General features: G+C 40.4%; 1 protein-coding gene across 1 annotated transcript in view; it reads right to left on the bottom strand.

Annotated features, from left to right (window-relative positions):
• Positions 1-15,180, bottom strand: part of LOC101421720 (adhesion G protein-coupled receptor E1-like) — a 52,853-nt gene that overhangs the window by 35,664 nt on the left and 2,009 nt on the right. Inside the window, exons 2-5 of the mRNA XM_058281976.1 lie at positions 11,773-11,865; positions 3,581-3,631; positions 2,549-2,671; positions 1,041-1,193 (exon numbers count right to left, since the gene is read on the bottom strand). Coding sequence (XP_058137959.1) covers positions 1,041-1,193; positions 2,549-2,671; positions 3,581-3,631; positions 11,773-11,803 — 358 coding nt within the window. The 5' untranslated portion in view covers positions 11,804-11,865. The remainder of the gene's footprint in view (positions 1-1,040; positions 1,194-2,548; positions 2,672-3,580; positions 3,632-11,772; positions 11,866-15,180) is intronic.

Raw genomic sequence — 15,180 nt, 5'->3', positions numbered from 1 at the left:
TGGTCAAATGGCTAGATGAGCAGACACAGCAAACATGATGAGATGTCACTTCTGAGATTAAGTCATAAAAGAAGGTGACTTCTGTCTTGTTCACAAGCTCCATCTATCTCTTCTCATATGCTTGCTATGGTAAAGCAAGTGAAAGAGTCCTCATAACTAGGAAGTGAGTCCTTCAAAGTAATGAATGCTGCCAGCAGCCATGTGATTGAGCTTGAACACAGATCCTTCCACAGTTAAGCTTTCTGATGAGACCCCAGCCTCATCCAACCCCTGGATTGCACATGTGAGAGACCCTGAAGCAGAGGTCCCAGCTTAAGCCATGCCTATGTTCCTACCCACAGAATCTGTGAGATAATGAATATGTACTGTTTTAAGCTGCTAATTTGGGGGTAATTTATTACAGAGCAACATGTTATTTAAAAAGTCAATACTATTATTATACCAATTTACAAATGAGATAGAGAGAAGTTAAGTCATTAAACAAAAGCAGCTAGTAAGTGGTAGAGCTAGGACATGAATTCAATTCTAGCTAACTGGAAACAGAATTCTACTAGGATTCGACATATAAGTGATGAGATTGTGTGTGGTGAGAGCAGTGTTTCTCATTGTCAGAGAAAGAATATAAAAATAAGAGAAGGAAATTGAGAATAAATATTGCTATAGGTTGAAATCAAAGGCACCAGCATGAACTCATGGTTTTTAGTGTATACACAGATACCTAGCCATAGAATTTGAATTTAAAATGAGCACAAATAAACACATAGAGAAGTCCAGTAGAAAATTAGAGAAGTCTTTTGGGGGAGCCCAGGAAAGATACCCAGACCAGAGATTTAAATGTATATGGCTTCCACAGAGAGATGGTGATTGATGCTATGGCCTTGGAAGAGAACTTCCATGAAAATTTTTCCAAAGACAACAAAAGAATGAAGGGCAAGTCTGGGACAGAGCCTTGCTTTCTTACAGTGGCCTGAAATTAGTGGACCTCACAAAGTCTCGTCTCCCTTTTTTTCATGGTAGAAAGAATATTTGGAGGTTCTTACCATAACACTCTGGTTGATCAAAGTTAAAGATATCAGCCACCCAGTTGAAGATTGGATATGTTATGATACAGCTGCAGTAGAAACTTCCATCTGTATTTTTACAGTATGCTCTTCCCTTGCAATTTGCCATTCCAGATTTACATTCATCAATATCTGTGAATCAAGAGAAAATACTGTTTTCACTCTCTAGGACTATACCTTATACCCTTGCCCATGAAATACTTACAGTCCAATATTGTCAAAAACACCTCCAAAACATCTCCTCTTCTTGAAAACAAGCACTAGAATTAAACGTGGGTGAATTTCCCTTTAACATCAGTATAGGGAAAGACTTAAATAATTGTGACTCTATTTCATTGATAAATTTGTCTACATATTTTTTGAATTAACTGTATGGTAAAACGATGCTATAAACAAATTCTAAAGACAATCGACAAAGTAGGATAAAATATTTGCAACCTATACTGCAAGCAAAGGGCTAATATTCATAATTTATTTTTAATTTTTTAAAATTGAGAAACAAGTTAACAAAAGCAAGACAGAAAAATGGGAGAACAACAGGAGCAGACAATTCACACAAAGTTTAGTTTGTCTAATATACAGGATTAGTATTTCAAATTGACCTTTAGAACATTTGGAAATACGAAAGAGAAATTGGGCTATAGCAAATGGGAGTACTGAAAAGTGAAACTTGAGTACCAAGATAATAAGCTATTTGCTTGTCCCTTCAGTCGACACTTTTCATTGGGTGTCTACTAAGTGACAGCATTGTGCTCTGTTCTAGGACACGGTGATGAACAAAACAGGTATGATCCCTGCCCTGTGGAGTTTTCAGGCAAAAACACCCCAATACCTGAGACTTCAAGAGCCCAGTGTCTACCTGACCTTACAGTTAAAACCAATGGATTCTGTAATGAGGATGGGAGGGGTACAAGGGAAAGGGGCTTCCCTTAAGGTAATGAGCCAGCCCTGACATTTTCCATTTTGTGTTATTTTGTAATAACAGTGTTTGGGCGTAAGCACTGGAACCATATGCCCCATAAAGACACATTCAAATCTGAAACCATATTCCCATGTGTGTGAACTCATTTGTAAGTTAGACCTGGACTATGTTATTTTTAGTTACAGTGTGGGCTCATTTGTGCATAGCAAGTTCACAGATCCTGTTGAGACAAGGCCAAATTCAATTGGGATGGGCCTTAATTCATATGACCAGGGGCCATGTAAGAAAAGAAAATTGGACACTGGAAGGGGAAGCCAGAAGATGCCAGAGAGGAAAGGGATTACCACACCACAACACTACAGGTTCCAGGAGAATGTACTACCTGACCAACACCTTGATTTTGGACATTTAGCCTCCCAAACCTGGAGCCCCTAGAATCCTGTTATTAAGCCAACCAGTATATGGAATTTGTCATGGCAGCCCTGACAAATGTAAACAACACGGCATGGAAGGACGTCCCCTACCCTCTTCCAAACTTCAAGATGTGTGAGGATTGTATCTTTACCTTCACATTTCTCAGAGGACTCCATGAAATATTTCTTCCCAGACATGGACTGGAATCCACTATGGCAAGCACAGTGGGTACGGTTGTGGCAGCCAGCATTTTTAGGGCATGGAGGACAGAAAGCTGCAGGAAACACAGATCCATTGAAACATCTGCTTGTGCATTCATTCAAGAAATATTCATTGAGCATCTACAAGGTAATAGATGCTGTAGGCATCCTTTTTGCATCCATCCCAAGACTGAATAAATAAACTCTTGGCATCTATCCATATACCATCCTCTCACCAGCTCACCTGACAACAACTTACAACTGTGAGAACCTTCATTTCTTTAACTAGGGCTTAGTCTAGCCACAAGAGTCCTCTTAGCACACCATGTGGGAAGTCAATAAAGCTCAGCCCCCTGGAAGCCCCCCCACCTCTCTAAATCAAAAAATGAAATAAGTCAGTATTTTAGAAAAACAATTTCATTACCCATTGAGAGCAATTATTCTGAGGTGCAAGCTCCGTACTACGTCTAGCATTTTCCCAGAGATTCCAGCTCTAGTTACTCACATGGCAGCTTGATAAAGGTCTCTGAATTGACCTCTTCCCTTCCCATCTCACTTCCCACTCCCAACTGGTATTTCCTGGAATCGCCTCCCAGACAAGCAGCTTGCACTCAAGTCCTTTTCTCAGGGTCTGCTTCTCCTGGCACCCAACCTAAGACATGGTATCACACAGGCTCAGGCTTTGGGGGAAAGAAAGGGCAGAGTCTCACATCAGCTCCAGCACCCATGAGCTGTGTGATCTTGAGCCAGCCACTTCCCTCACTGATCAATTGGAGATAATATCAGTACCTTTTTATAAGAATATTACGAGGATTAGATGAGATGATGCATCTAATTTGCTTAGCGACATTCCTAGTTCAATGCAAGAGCTATAAATGAAGAGGAGGATGGTGATGATAAAGGAAGAGGGAAACATCTGCACAGAAGGCAGGTTCTAGAACCCAATTTCCTTTTACCTGTTCTTTGACTATGAGTAGACTCACCTCCAGAATTCTTCACTTCTGAACTGGACAGAGCCAGCAGAACACTGACACCTGGAAGAGAGAAGAGGGGTTAGTTCTCATGGGGGTGCCTGGCAGAAGCCTGGGCTACCTAGGAGCTTCTTTTGCTACTGCCCAGTCATATGTGCTAACTACACTCCAGATTCTTCCAGGCAGGACATGAGGACAAGTGTCATAGGGGCAATCATATCAGGGCATGAGAGGAATATGTCACTGCACCTGAATGCCCGAATAACAGAAAATCCAGAAGCTAATTCAGCTTTTCCTCTAGTATGACAGCAAAAGGCCAAATCTGGACTCTCTTTTCTATGTTCACGTACAGACCTTTAATCAAGCACTGTAGAAACAGAATACAAGAGCTGTGCAGGTTTGACAGGGGTTAGGCTTGGGAGGATGGGTCACATTTGTACTTCTAAATGCCCTAGTACCCACATTTTTAAAAATAAAGAGAAACAGGTAAACTTTCCCTTAATAATATATTTTATTGAATCCAATAGAGCCAAGACGTTATCATTTCAATGTGGATCTATATATAAAAATTATTAATAAAGTATTTTATATTCTTTCTGTGTGTGTTAAGCCTTCGAAATCCAGTGTGCATGTGTATTTATGGCACATATACATTTCAAGTGCTCAGTAGTCACATGTGGCTGGCGGTTACCATATTGGACCTCTGAATAGTTAGAACTTTCCCTAAATTAAGAAGCAATATGAGGGACATGGATGTGGCTCAAGCATTTGGGAGCCCACTTACCACATGGGCGGTTGGTTCCCAGGACCTCCTAGAGAGGACGAGCAAGTCAGCGAGCTGGGATTGTGGGAACGTGGCACCGCGTTATGCAGATAAGGAACTGCTCTCACTAAAACAATGGAGAGGGAACCGGAGACTGCCTGGCGGACCTGCTTTGGGATACAGCGTGCTGGGACCCTGCTTCACGGCTCCCAGGAGAGTGAGAGACGGAGAGATGAAGCAGCTGAAATAACGGGCTGTGAATTATAGTATTAGACTTCCTGGCTGCCAGGAAGGGCTCCCCTACGCCACCGCTGAGACTTTAAGTGAGGGTAAAACTCCTGGCAAATTGCATCTAACTGAGAGGAGAGTGGGCGTCTTCCTCCCTGCCAGCTCCTTTGGGTGTATATAGAGCAGGAAGGTGCTCTGAGTCATCTAGAGGGTACTGGACAGGTAGGGAAGCCAGGGGGAAATCGTGGGTCACGCGCCCGTGTGGCTGGAAGCAGCACAGACACCCTGCCCTCAGAAGCGGACAGCCTGGGTGGAGCCGCTGGGTCCCTGCTCCAAAAAGAGCGTGAAACAGATTTCCCGGGAGGAAGAGGGGCCTACGACTGTGGAAAGTGGTTTCTTTGCAGTGAGTTTACCCAGCTGGGCAGACCTTGAATATCGGAAGGAGCTCTCACTCCACTGGGAGAGGGGAGGGGGATCTCCCCAGGCAGGCTGTCAAGTCCTGCCTCCTAGGAAAAGAGAGGAATTATGTCTGAAAGGAGACAGACAGATGGCTGATCAGCAGGATTCCGGCAAACTGCGGGGGATCTAACCTGCCAAAGGGAAAAGGGGCAGATATCCTTCTGAAAGGTAAATTAACCCAAGGAGGCAGATTAGAAGGAGGAATTCCTGCTTAGCATATACAAAGTCCCTGGCTGAACTCCCAGCTCTTCTTATTAAAGTGATCCACTGGATTTTCATTGGATATATGAGAGTTCCCTATATTTTGTACGTGACTTTCCTCTGACCTAAAACCTCCTTGAAGACAAAATGGAAGAAGTAAGACACTGGGGGGGATAAAAGGAAAAAAAAGTAATTGTACATACAGGACACCAGATCTTACAGTGATGAAAGATGTCAAAAAAATTTATGTTTTCATTATTTTTTGTTATCCCAAATTTTTTATCTTTTTGTATTTTATTTCTTATTTTTAAAACTATCATTATTATTTCATTTTCTTTTAATTATATTTGGCTATTTTATTGGCTTCATTTTTGAAGAAGTTTTGGATCACAGAAGGGTTACAACTGTGATAGGGGAGGGTCATTGATGCAGGATGTCAGTGATGGGGGATACATGGGCGGAAGCTCAAACTGGGCATACATATAAGGCAAATAAATGTGTTTAAATGTTCAAGGGCCATTGTCATAGTGGGTAGAGATTCATAAAATAACTGAAAGAATATCGAATTCCCATCCTGGGGAGCTCTGCCACATTCTCTAATGGAACAGCAAGATTCCCCTGAGTACAGGGGCAATGACTAATGAAGGAGGATTGTCCATTGATGGGCCCTTGGTATTGATGACCGTGCTTATGAACCTTTACTCTTGAAATTGAACATAGCCTGGTATTATTGGGTGCCTAAAAGTTACTTCCTGAGAGCCTCCTTGTTGCTCAAATATGACCTCTCTTTAAGCTGAACTCAGCATATAAACACATTACAGCCCCCCTAGCTTGGGACATGACTCCTGAGGATGAGCCTCCCTGGTACCAAGCAATTACTACCAAGCACCAACTAACAATGCAACTGGAAAAAGACCTTAACCAAAAGGGGGGAAAGGTAAAGAGAAATGAGTTTATATGACTAGGAGACTTCAAAGTGAGTCTGGAGGTCATCTCAGAGATTATACTTATTCAAGTCTCAGTGGGATCTCACCGAATGCCAAAGTAGATACTACCCCAAATAATGGGGCTTGTGAGGGCTCTGAAGACATCTGAACACTATAGTCAGGGCAGATAGCTCAGGAGTTAAGTGCCTTGTAGATGGGCCCTACTTTGGAATTTATGCTCCCCAGTGTGACAGAGTTGGACTTAGTTGTGGTTTCCCTATATATGGCTGTTCTTTCCTTTTATCTGAACCTATTATTAGTACTAGAGTTGGTAGGTGTACCTCCAAGAGACTTAAATCTTTGGGCTGTCCATGTGCCACCTGGGCCTTGAATCTCAATGGAGTTGAAATACCTACTCTCCAGTTCATTGGACACCCAGAACAACTAACAAGGAGGTGATGACAGACTACCACCATACCAAGGAACTGAGAGAGTCTAAAATTGCAAATAAGAGAGTCCTGTCCATTAGCCCTATGGGATCAAAGCCCCCTCTCAATTAAAGGTGGAGTGAACATCACCATCCCAGAATCCTCAGGATTGGGAAATGAACAGTGGACTAAAGTAGACTTACTGGTATTCTTCTAGAGACTCTTTGTGATTCTAGTAATGGAAAAACTATATCATTAATGTGGAGGCAGTGGTCACTGGAGATTCTGAGAGCAGTGAGAGGGAAAAACAGGTATAATATGGGATCATTTTTGGGACTTGGGAATTGTCCTGAATGACATTGCAATGACAGATACAAGCCATTATATATCTCCAAAATAAGTTCACTAATTGCAATGAATGTACCACACTAATGAAGGTTGTTGTTAATATGGAAAAGTGTGGGAGATGTGGGGATTGCGGCATGTGGGAATCCCTTATATTTTTTATGTAATATTTATGTAATCTAAGTATCTTTTTAAATTTTTTTAATTAAAATTTTTTAAAAAGACAACAAATTGACCTCAAATGGGGAAAATACTGAATGCAAATGAGTTTTTATGCTTAGGAGACTTCAAAGCGAGTAAGGAGGTCATTCCAGTGGCTACACTTAAGCACATCTCAGGAGAATCTCACTGTCTGCCACAGTAAGCAGTGCCTCAAGTAGGGGTGCACCTACGGGCTGTAAAGACATCTAGACATTATAGGCAAAGCAAACAACCACAGGTCAGTACCCCATCAGTGGGCCTTACTTGGAATATATAATAATCCACCTTCCCCAATGTATCAGAGTTAGATTCATTTAAATTTTCCTATACATTTCTTCTGCTCCATTTATTTGACCCTATAATTAACACTATATCCATTAAAAATAAGTCCCAGAGACTTAAATCTTTGGTTTCTTCATATGCCTGTTGAGCCCTGACTCTCAGCAGAGTTGCAACCAATACCTCCTCTCCGATTTATCAGACTAACCCAAGAAACTAACAAAATATTGATGATGGATAATGCCCATCCCAAGAAGCAGAGAGTATTTACAACTGCAAGCAAGACACTTCCATCGATCTGCCACATGGGATATAAGCCTCCTCTCAATCAGAAGCAGAGTGAACATCACCATCCCAAAATCCTGAAGATAGAAGTATGAACAAAGTTGGAACACAACTATGGACTAAAGTAGACATCATTATTTTAGTAATGGAAGAACTTGAAACATTGATATTAAGAAAGTGGTTACCAGAGTTTCTGAGAGGAAGGTGAGAAAAGAATAGGTTTAACATTGGGCATTTTTGAGATATTTGAATTGATTTTCAGGATATTTCAATGACAGATACAAGCCATTATACATTTTGTCAAAACCTATAGAGGGATAGGGGGAAAATAGGTGTAATATGAGGACAGTTTTAGGACTTTGGAATTGTCCTGAATGATGTTGAAATGATAGATACAGGCCATTACATATCTTGTAATAGCTTACAAAATTGTGTGGGAGAAAGTTTAAACTATAATGTCAGCTGTGACTCACACTTAGTGGTAATGCTCCAAAATGTGTTTGTTAATTGTAACAATGTACCACACCAATGAAAGATGTTGTTAATGTGGGAAAATGTGGGAGGGGTAGGGAGTGGGGCATATGGGAATCCCCAATATTTTTATGTAAAATTTATGTAATCTAAGTATCTTTTTAAAAAATTTAAAAATTAAAGATAAAAAAGCTAAAAAATTCTGCACAGCAAAGTATAAAACAATATAAACTATAGACCATGTTTAGTAGCTATGCTTCAACATAAATTCATCAGTTGTAATAAATGTACCACACTAATGAAAGATCGGGGAAAGTGTGGTGGGGTAGGGGGTGGAGTATATGGGAATCCCCTATATTTTCTTTTTTTATTTTTCATTATCTTTTTTTTTAAGATACATGGATCACACAAAATGTTACAGTAAAACTTATGAAGTTTGCATATACCCCACTCCCCAAACCCTACACTCCTCTCATATCAACAACTTCTTTCATTAGTGTGGTACATTCATTGCATTTGATGAGTACATTTTGGAGCATTGCTACACAGTATGGATTATAGTTTATGTTGTAGTTTACACTCTCTCCCAATCCGTCAAGTGGGTTATGGCAGGATATATAATGTCCTGCCTCTGTCCCTGCAATATCATACAGGACAACTCCAAGTCCTGAAAATGCCCCCATATCACACCTCTTCTTCTCTTTCCCTGCCTTCAGCAACTCCCATGGCTACTCTCTCCACATCAATGATATAATTTCTTCCACAGCTAGAGTCACTATATTTCTATAGTAGAGTACCAGTAAGTCCACTCTAATCCATATTTTATTCCTCCATCCTGAATACACTGGGATGGTGATGCCTGCTCCACCTCTAAATAGAGAAGGGTCTTAGCTTCTACATGGCTGATGGATGGAATTCTTCTGCTTACAGCTGTAGACTCTTGGTTACCTGGTATGGTTGTTGAATATCCTCACCTCCCTGTTAGCTGACCTAGGTGAGTCAAATGAACCAGAGAGTAGATGTTGCAACTCTACTGAGGCTCAGGGCCCAGCTGGCACATAGACAGTCCAGAGATTCAAATCTCCTGAGCATACACCAACCCCAGCACCAACTACAGGTTCCATAAAAGTGACAGAAGAGGCATGCATAGATAGGTTACATCTGAGTCCCATTCTTTCACACTCAGGAGCACTAATTCCAAAGTAGGGTCCACTGGCAAGGCACTGAACTCCAGAGCTATCTGTCATGACCATAGGGCCTGGGTGTCTCCATGGCCCTCAGGAGCATAACTACCTGGGGTTGTATCTACTTTGACTATCTCAGAGGCCCTGCTGAGATGTGCATAAGTACGACCCCTCTGATGATCATTTTGAAGTCTCTTAGCCATATAAACTCATTTGGCTTTACCATTTCCCTGTTTTATTCAAGGTCTTTTTCTAGTTGCATTACCAACTGGTGCCTGATATAGTAATCCCTTGGTGCCAGGCTCATCCTGGGAGTCATATCCTACACTGGTTTGTTTGGTATTGACATGGAGATAGGGTTTCACATGACAACTGAGGGACTGCTGAGTTTCCATTCCCTGAAACCCTGTCACACTCCCCAATGAAGCAGCAACAATCCCCCAAGTATAAGGGCAAAGACTAGTAAAGAAAGAAGGTACAATGAAGGGCCTTTGATACTGATGACTATGCTTATGAGCCTGTGTGCTTGAAATTTCAACTAGGCCTAGAGCTGCAGGGTGCCTAAGAGTTACCTCCTGAGAGCCTCCATGTTGCTCAAATGTGGCCACTCTCTAAGCCAAACTAAGCATGTAAATGCATTACCTTCTCCCCAGTGTGGGGATAACCCTCCCTATATTTTTGATGTAGTATTTATGTGACCTAAAACTCCTTTAAAAATAAAGAAAAATTTTTAAAGAAAGAAGATAAGCCTCCCTGCCAAGGTAATGTCAAAGCCTTCTCCTTTTCCTTCCTTCTTTAAGTTTACTGTGCTCAGCATCTTGTGTACTGATGAAATTATTATATTTAAAGATTCATAATATTAGGTTGAATCATATGGCATGGCCATTTTGTAAGCCAAAAACATTCAAGTAACAACCATTTCTCTAAGAATGCTTTTTCTTCACAGATAGAATGATTATGATTCCCATAGGACAATAATTAGCAAATTATTGACCTCCAGCCAAATCTGGTCAAATGACTCTTTTACTATGGCCCCTGAGCTAAGAATGGTTTTTCCTTTGAAAATGGTTCAAAAAAGCCAAAAGATGTATAATAATTCATGATACTTGAAAAATCCATGAAATTCACATATCTGTCTATAAATAAATTTTTTATTGGTACTCAACCATTCCTATTCATTTACATCTGGTCCTATGGCTGCTTTCACACAACAACAGCAGGGTCATGGTTAAGTGGTTGCAGCAGAGACCACATGGTCCACAAAGCCAAAACTAGTAACTATCTTGCCTTTTCTAGAAAATGTTTTTCTACCCCTGCTATAAAGTATTGGACAGTATGCACCTACAATATTGCCTAATAAACGTTCTAGCTTTAAACTGTATCTGACTGAGCCTATGGTAGATTTGTTACCTCCAAACCCGAAAGCCCAGAGGAGATGTGGGTAGGTCCATGTCGTTGTAGCATGCAGAGTCACAGTATTCCACGCATGGACTCTCTTGGTGGTCAATCGGTGCAGGAAATGTTTGCAGTCACCTGTTAGCATACCCCAGATGGGTTTGCTGTACATGAAGGTAACTTCCTGCTTCTTTATACTACAGAACATTTTTGTGTAGCCTTTGGGTAGAGAGGTCAAAATGCCTGGGTCTTACACTAGGTACGAGGGCCAAGAAATGAGGAATGGGTTAGATCTTAGTTTTCCAGAGCTGCTTTAACAATTACCACAGGCCGGTTGGATTAAACAACAAGAATTTATTGCCTCATGGCTTTGGAGGCTGTAAGTCCAAACTCAAGGTGTCAGCAGGTTTGTGCTTTCTCCGAAGTCTGCAGCATTCTGGAGATGACTTGCTGGCAATCCATAATTCAATCTCTATCCTGCTGCATGGTTACCTCTGTCCATCTGTCTTCTGCCTGTTTCCAACCTCCCTCTGCTTATAAGGACTCCAGTCATATTAGATTACGGACTTCCCTGCTTTGGTCTGGCTCACCTTAACTAGTAACATCTTTGAAGATCCTTTTACAAATGACTTCACTTTCACAAGACCAGGTTAAGACTTGAACATGCCTTTGTGGAGGACATGATTCCATTCATAATAGGAGTGATGGACAGATAGCCCAGCTTCCTTGTGCTTTTGAGGTCCTTGTTGGAAAATTTCTTGGAGTGTCCCTCTCATTAACTACCCTTCACTGACTCTTCTTCCATCCCTTTCTCACATCCCCTACTCCCTCACTTGTACTTACTGGGATCACCTCCAAAATTAACTACTTATACTCAAGTTCTTATCTCAGGGTCTGCTTTGTGGAAGTCCAAACTAAGAGAAAATTGTGAAAGTTTCTAATGGTGCAGATGACACTGTCATTTCTAGAGAAAATTGCCAACTTAAGTTAGGATGCAGTAGCATGGGCAGAAACTAGAAAAATTCTTTGTTCCACTCACCAGAGAGGAGGACCAGGCACCTGCTTCCCATCACAGTGAGACACCAGCAGCAACAATCCAAGAAACTTCCTCAGGAAGGCTGTGACAAAGCTCCTGTAATCAGTAAGCTCCATGAAAACCCCTCCTGACGGTCACAATGTTTAGAAGTTAACGTGGCTAGTGTTTATCAAATCCCCATATTTTTGCATATTTTTCAACCCAACAATTCAACTTCACAGAAATAAACTAAAAGACAGGATCATTCAAGGACGATCATAGCAGAATTTCTTATGGTAATTGATAATTACGCCCAACAACTGGGAAACAGATTCATCTTATGGAATATTCTGCTGGGATTGAAAATACTAGTCTAGGGAAGTGGATGTGGCTCAAGTGATAGAGCTTCCACCTACCATATGGGAGGACCTCGGTTCAATCCCTGGGACCTTCTGGTGAAAAAGAAGAAGAGAAAGCATGCCTGCATGGCAAGCCAGTGCCCCATGCAAGTGACTCATGCAGCAAGATGATGATGCATCAAAAAGAGAAAAGGGGAGAGTCAAGGTGAAGTGCAGCAGAAACCAGGAACTGAGGTAGCGCAACTCACAGGGAACCTCTCTCCACATCAAAGGTCTCCAGGATTGAATCCTGGTGAATCTTAGAGGAGAGAAAATGAGAAGAGAAGACAACACAGACAGGGGGGAAAAAAAACCAACACAGCAGGGTGGGAGGAGGGGAAGGGGGGGGAAATAAATAAATAAATAAATCTTTGAAAAAAAGGAAAACACTGTTCTATTGCAATCAGCAAGATCCAGACTGTGGAAAACTCCACAGGACAAACTTCCCAGTTTCTTCATAAAAGGAGGGAAGATTAAGGGTAATCTAGAAACTACGTTGAAAGAGACTTGGAAACATATCAACCTATTCCAAAGTCTTTCTAGATTTCAGTTCAAACAAATAGCATTTTAAAAAGTTATGAGCCTGGATATTTGATGACGTTAAGGAATGATAGTTTTTATAGATAAAATAATTCACTCTCAATTTCCTCACCTGTCGATTTAGGTGGCTTGCCCAGAGGAAGCCATAGATAATATAAATGTCTATGTTTAAAGGAGTCCTAATCTTTTAGAGATACATACTAAACATTTTGTAGCTGAAAAAATGTGATGAATAAGATTTACTCTAAAGCAATTTTGGATGAGGAGTGGTTTGTGTAGATGGTGAGAGTAAAGATGAAACAAGTTTGTCTAGATTTGATCATTGTTGAAGCTAGGTGGAAGGCCAGTGGGAGTTCATTATGCTATTCTCTCTACATTAGTAGAGGTTTGAAAAGTTCCATAAGAAAAAGGGAATTGAAGGAAAAGATGATCTTCAAAGTATACTTTTAAAACCATGTACTTACATATACACATTTGTTCCTACCAAGGGGTGGCAGTGTGTATGAGTATAGTGTTTAATATCATTTTAATAACATTGCTTTATCAATTGTAACAAATTACCACATAATACAAAATGGTAATAATAGGACAAACTGTGTGAGGGGGTGTATTATGGAACTCTGTACTTTCTGCATGATTTTCTGTAAACTTAACACTACACTAACAAAAAAATGAAAAAAAAAGGGGCTATAAAAAGGAAAATGCTAGCACACTAAACAGAAGTAGAAATATAAATACATAAATTTATGACATATTTACTTAATAGGGAAATTATCTCCCCTATTTTGTAAAAATGTTACATTCTTTACCCAATTGCATATCTGTGCATATATATTTATGCATATACAAAATCATACATATATGGACAAAAATATATACAAATGCATGTACATATGTATGTGTGGTTCTGTATTTGCATGAAATATTCCTGGAAGATTCCTTAGATGCTGATAACACCAGTTTCTTTTGAAGGAAGGAATTGAGTCCCAGAAAGTAGGGGTAAGAAGGATACTTTCCACAGTTCCCCTTTGTAGCAGTATGATATGGTTATGAATTCCAAAAATAGATATTGGGTTAGGTTTGTAATCTGGTGTGTATCTGGGTGCGATAAAGTTATGATTAGGGCTTTCATTGGGCCACATCATTAAAGAGTTGAGTCCTTAGTGGGTGGGGACTCACAGATAAAAGGCATGGCAAAGGACAGAGTTTGAGGGGTTTTGATGTTGGAGTTTGATGCTGAAGTCTTAAGCTGGAGCCCCAGGAAGTAAGCACACAGAGCAAAGAGAAGCAAGCCCAGGGAAGAGAGGAACCCTGAGCCTAGAGAAGAACACAGAGGAATAGAGATGACTCCTTAGACATGGCAGAAACCCCAGGGAGAGAGACAGAGCCATTCACCTGATAGTTTACAGTTGACCTTGTGGAGAAAACAGAAGAGATGAGCCCAGAGGACCCAGGAAACCTGAACCCTCACAGACTTCGGCAGCCATCTTGCTCCAACACATGGAAATAGACTTTGGTGAGGGAAGTAACTCATGCTTTATGGCCTGGTATCTGTAAGCTCCTACCCCAAAAAAATACCCTTTATAAAAGCCAATCAATTTCTGGTATTTTGCATCAGCAACCCTTTGGCTAATACACCCCTTCTATACCTTTTGAAGGTACAAAAATGTAAATGCATTTTATATTCAAAAATTAAGTCACTTCTAAAGAATAAAATGAAAGTATTAGACATCACTGTAAAAGACCTTACAAAGAGTTTAAAATTATTGTTGTATGTTTTTGTCCTGTGGCTATCTTTTTTTACTTTGCAATGTTAACAAATCAATTTTATTGTTATATATTAATAAAGCATAAATCCTATCCAAAGACTACAATGAGTGGTATTTGGTGTAATCACATATTTGTGTATTCATCACCCCTATCATTCCCAAAGCACTTTCATTATTCCAATAATAACTATAAACAAAAAACAAACAAAAAAACCTCATTGTCTCTCAATTTCTCTATGCCACGTCTGCCCTACACAATTGTGGACATCTTTTTAAACTTAAAAAGGAGCTGTCCTACACCCATCACAAGAAACAACAACTGCAAGCAAGACCGTTCTATCCATCTGCCCCATGGGATCTAAGCTCCCTCTCAATCAGAAACAGAGTGGACATCACTATCCCAAAATTCTCAAGACTGAGGAATAAACAAACATAAGGACTGGTCACATATTATGCATTGAAACCTTGGCTATAAATCATATTTTGCTAAATGGATCATCTTATCCTTTCCAAAATTTTAAATTTATCTTCTACTATGGCCAAGCACCTGATTAAGTGCTTTGAAATTATGGTCCCATTGGAAGTACACGACTACTCTGTAAAGTAGATATAATTATGCCCCACTTTTCAGATAAAATAATCAAAGTTCACAGAGTTTGTATCTCTTGCTCGAGGTCACACTGATAGTAAAATGCAGACCTAAAATTTGGACAGAGACTGCTGAG

This window comes from Dasypus novemcinctus, chromosome 19 (genome assembly GCF_030445035.2).
Source record: "Dasypus novemcinctus isolate mDasNov1 chromosome 19, mDasNov1.1.hap2, whole genome shotgun sequence".
NCBI lineage: Eukaryota > Metazoa > Chordata > Mammalia > Cingulata > Dasypodidae > Dasypus > Dasypus novemcinctus.
This window is presented reverse-complemented; position numbering and strand designations above follow the sequence as displayed.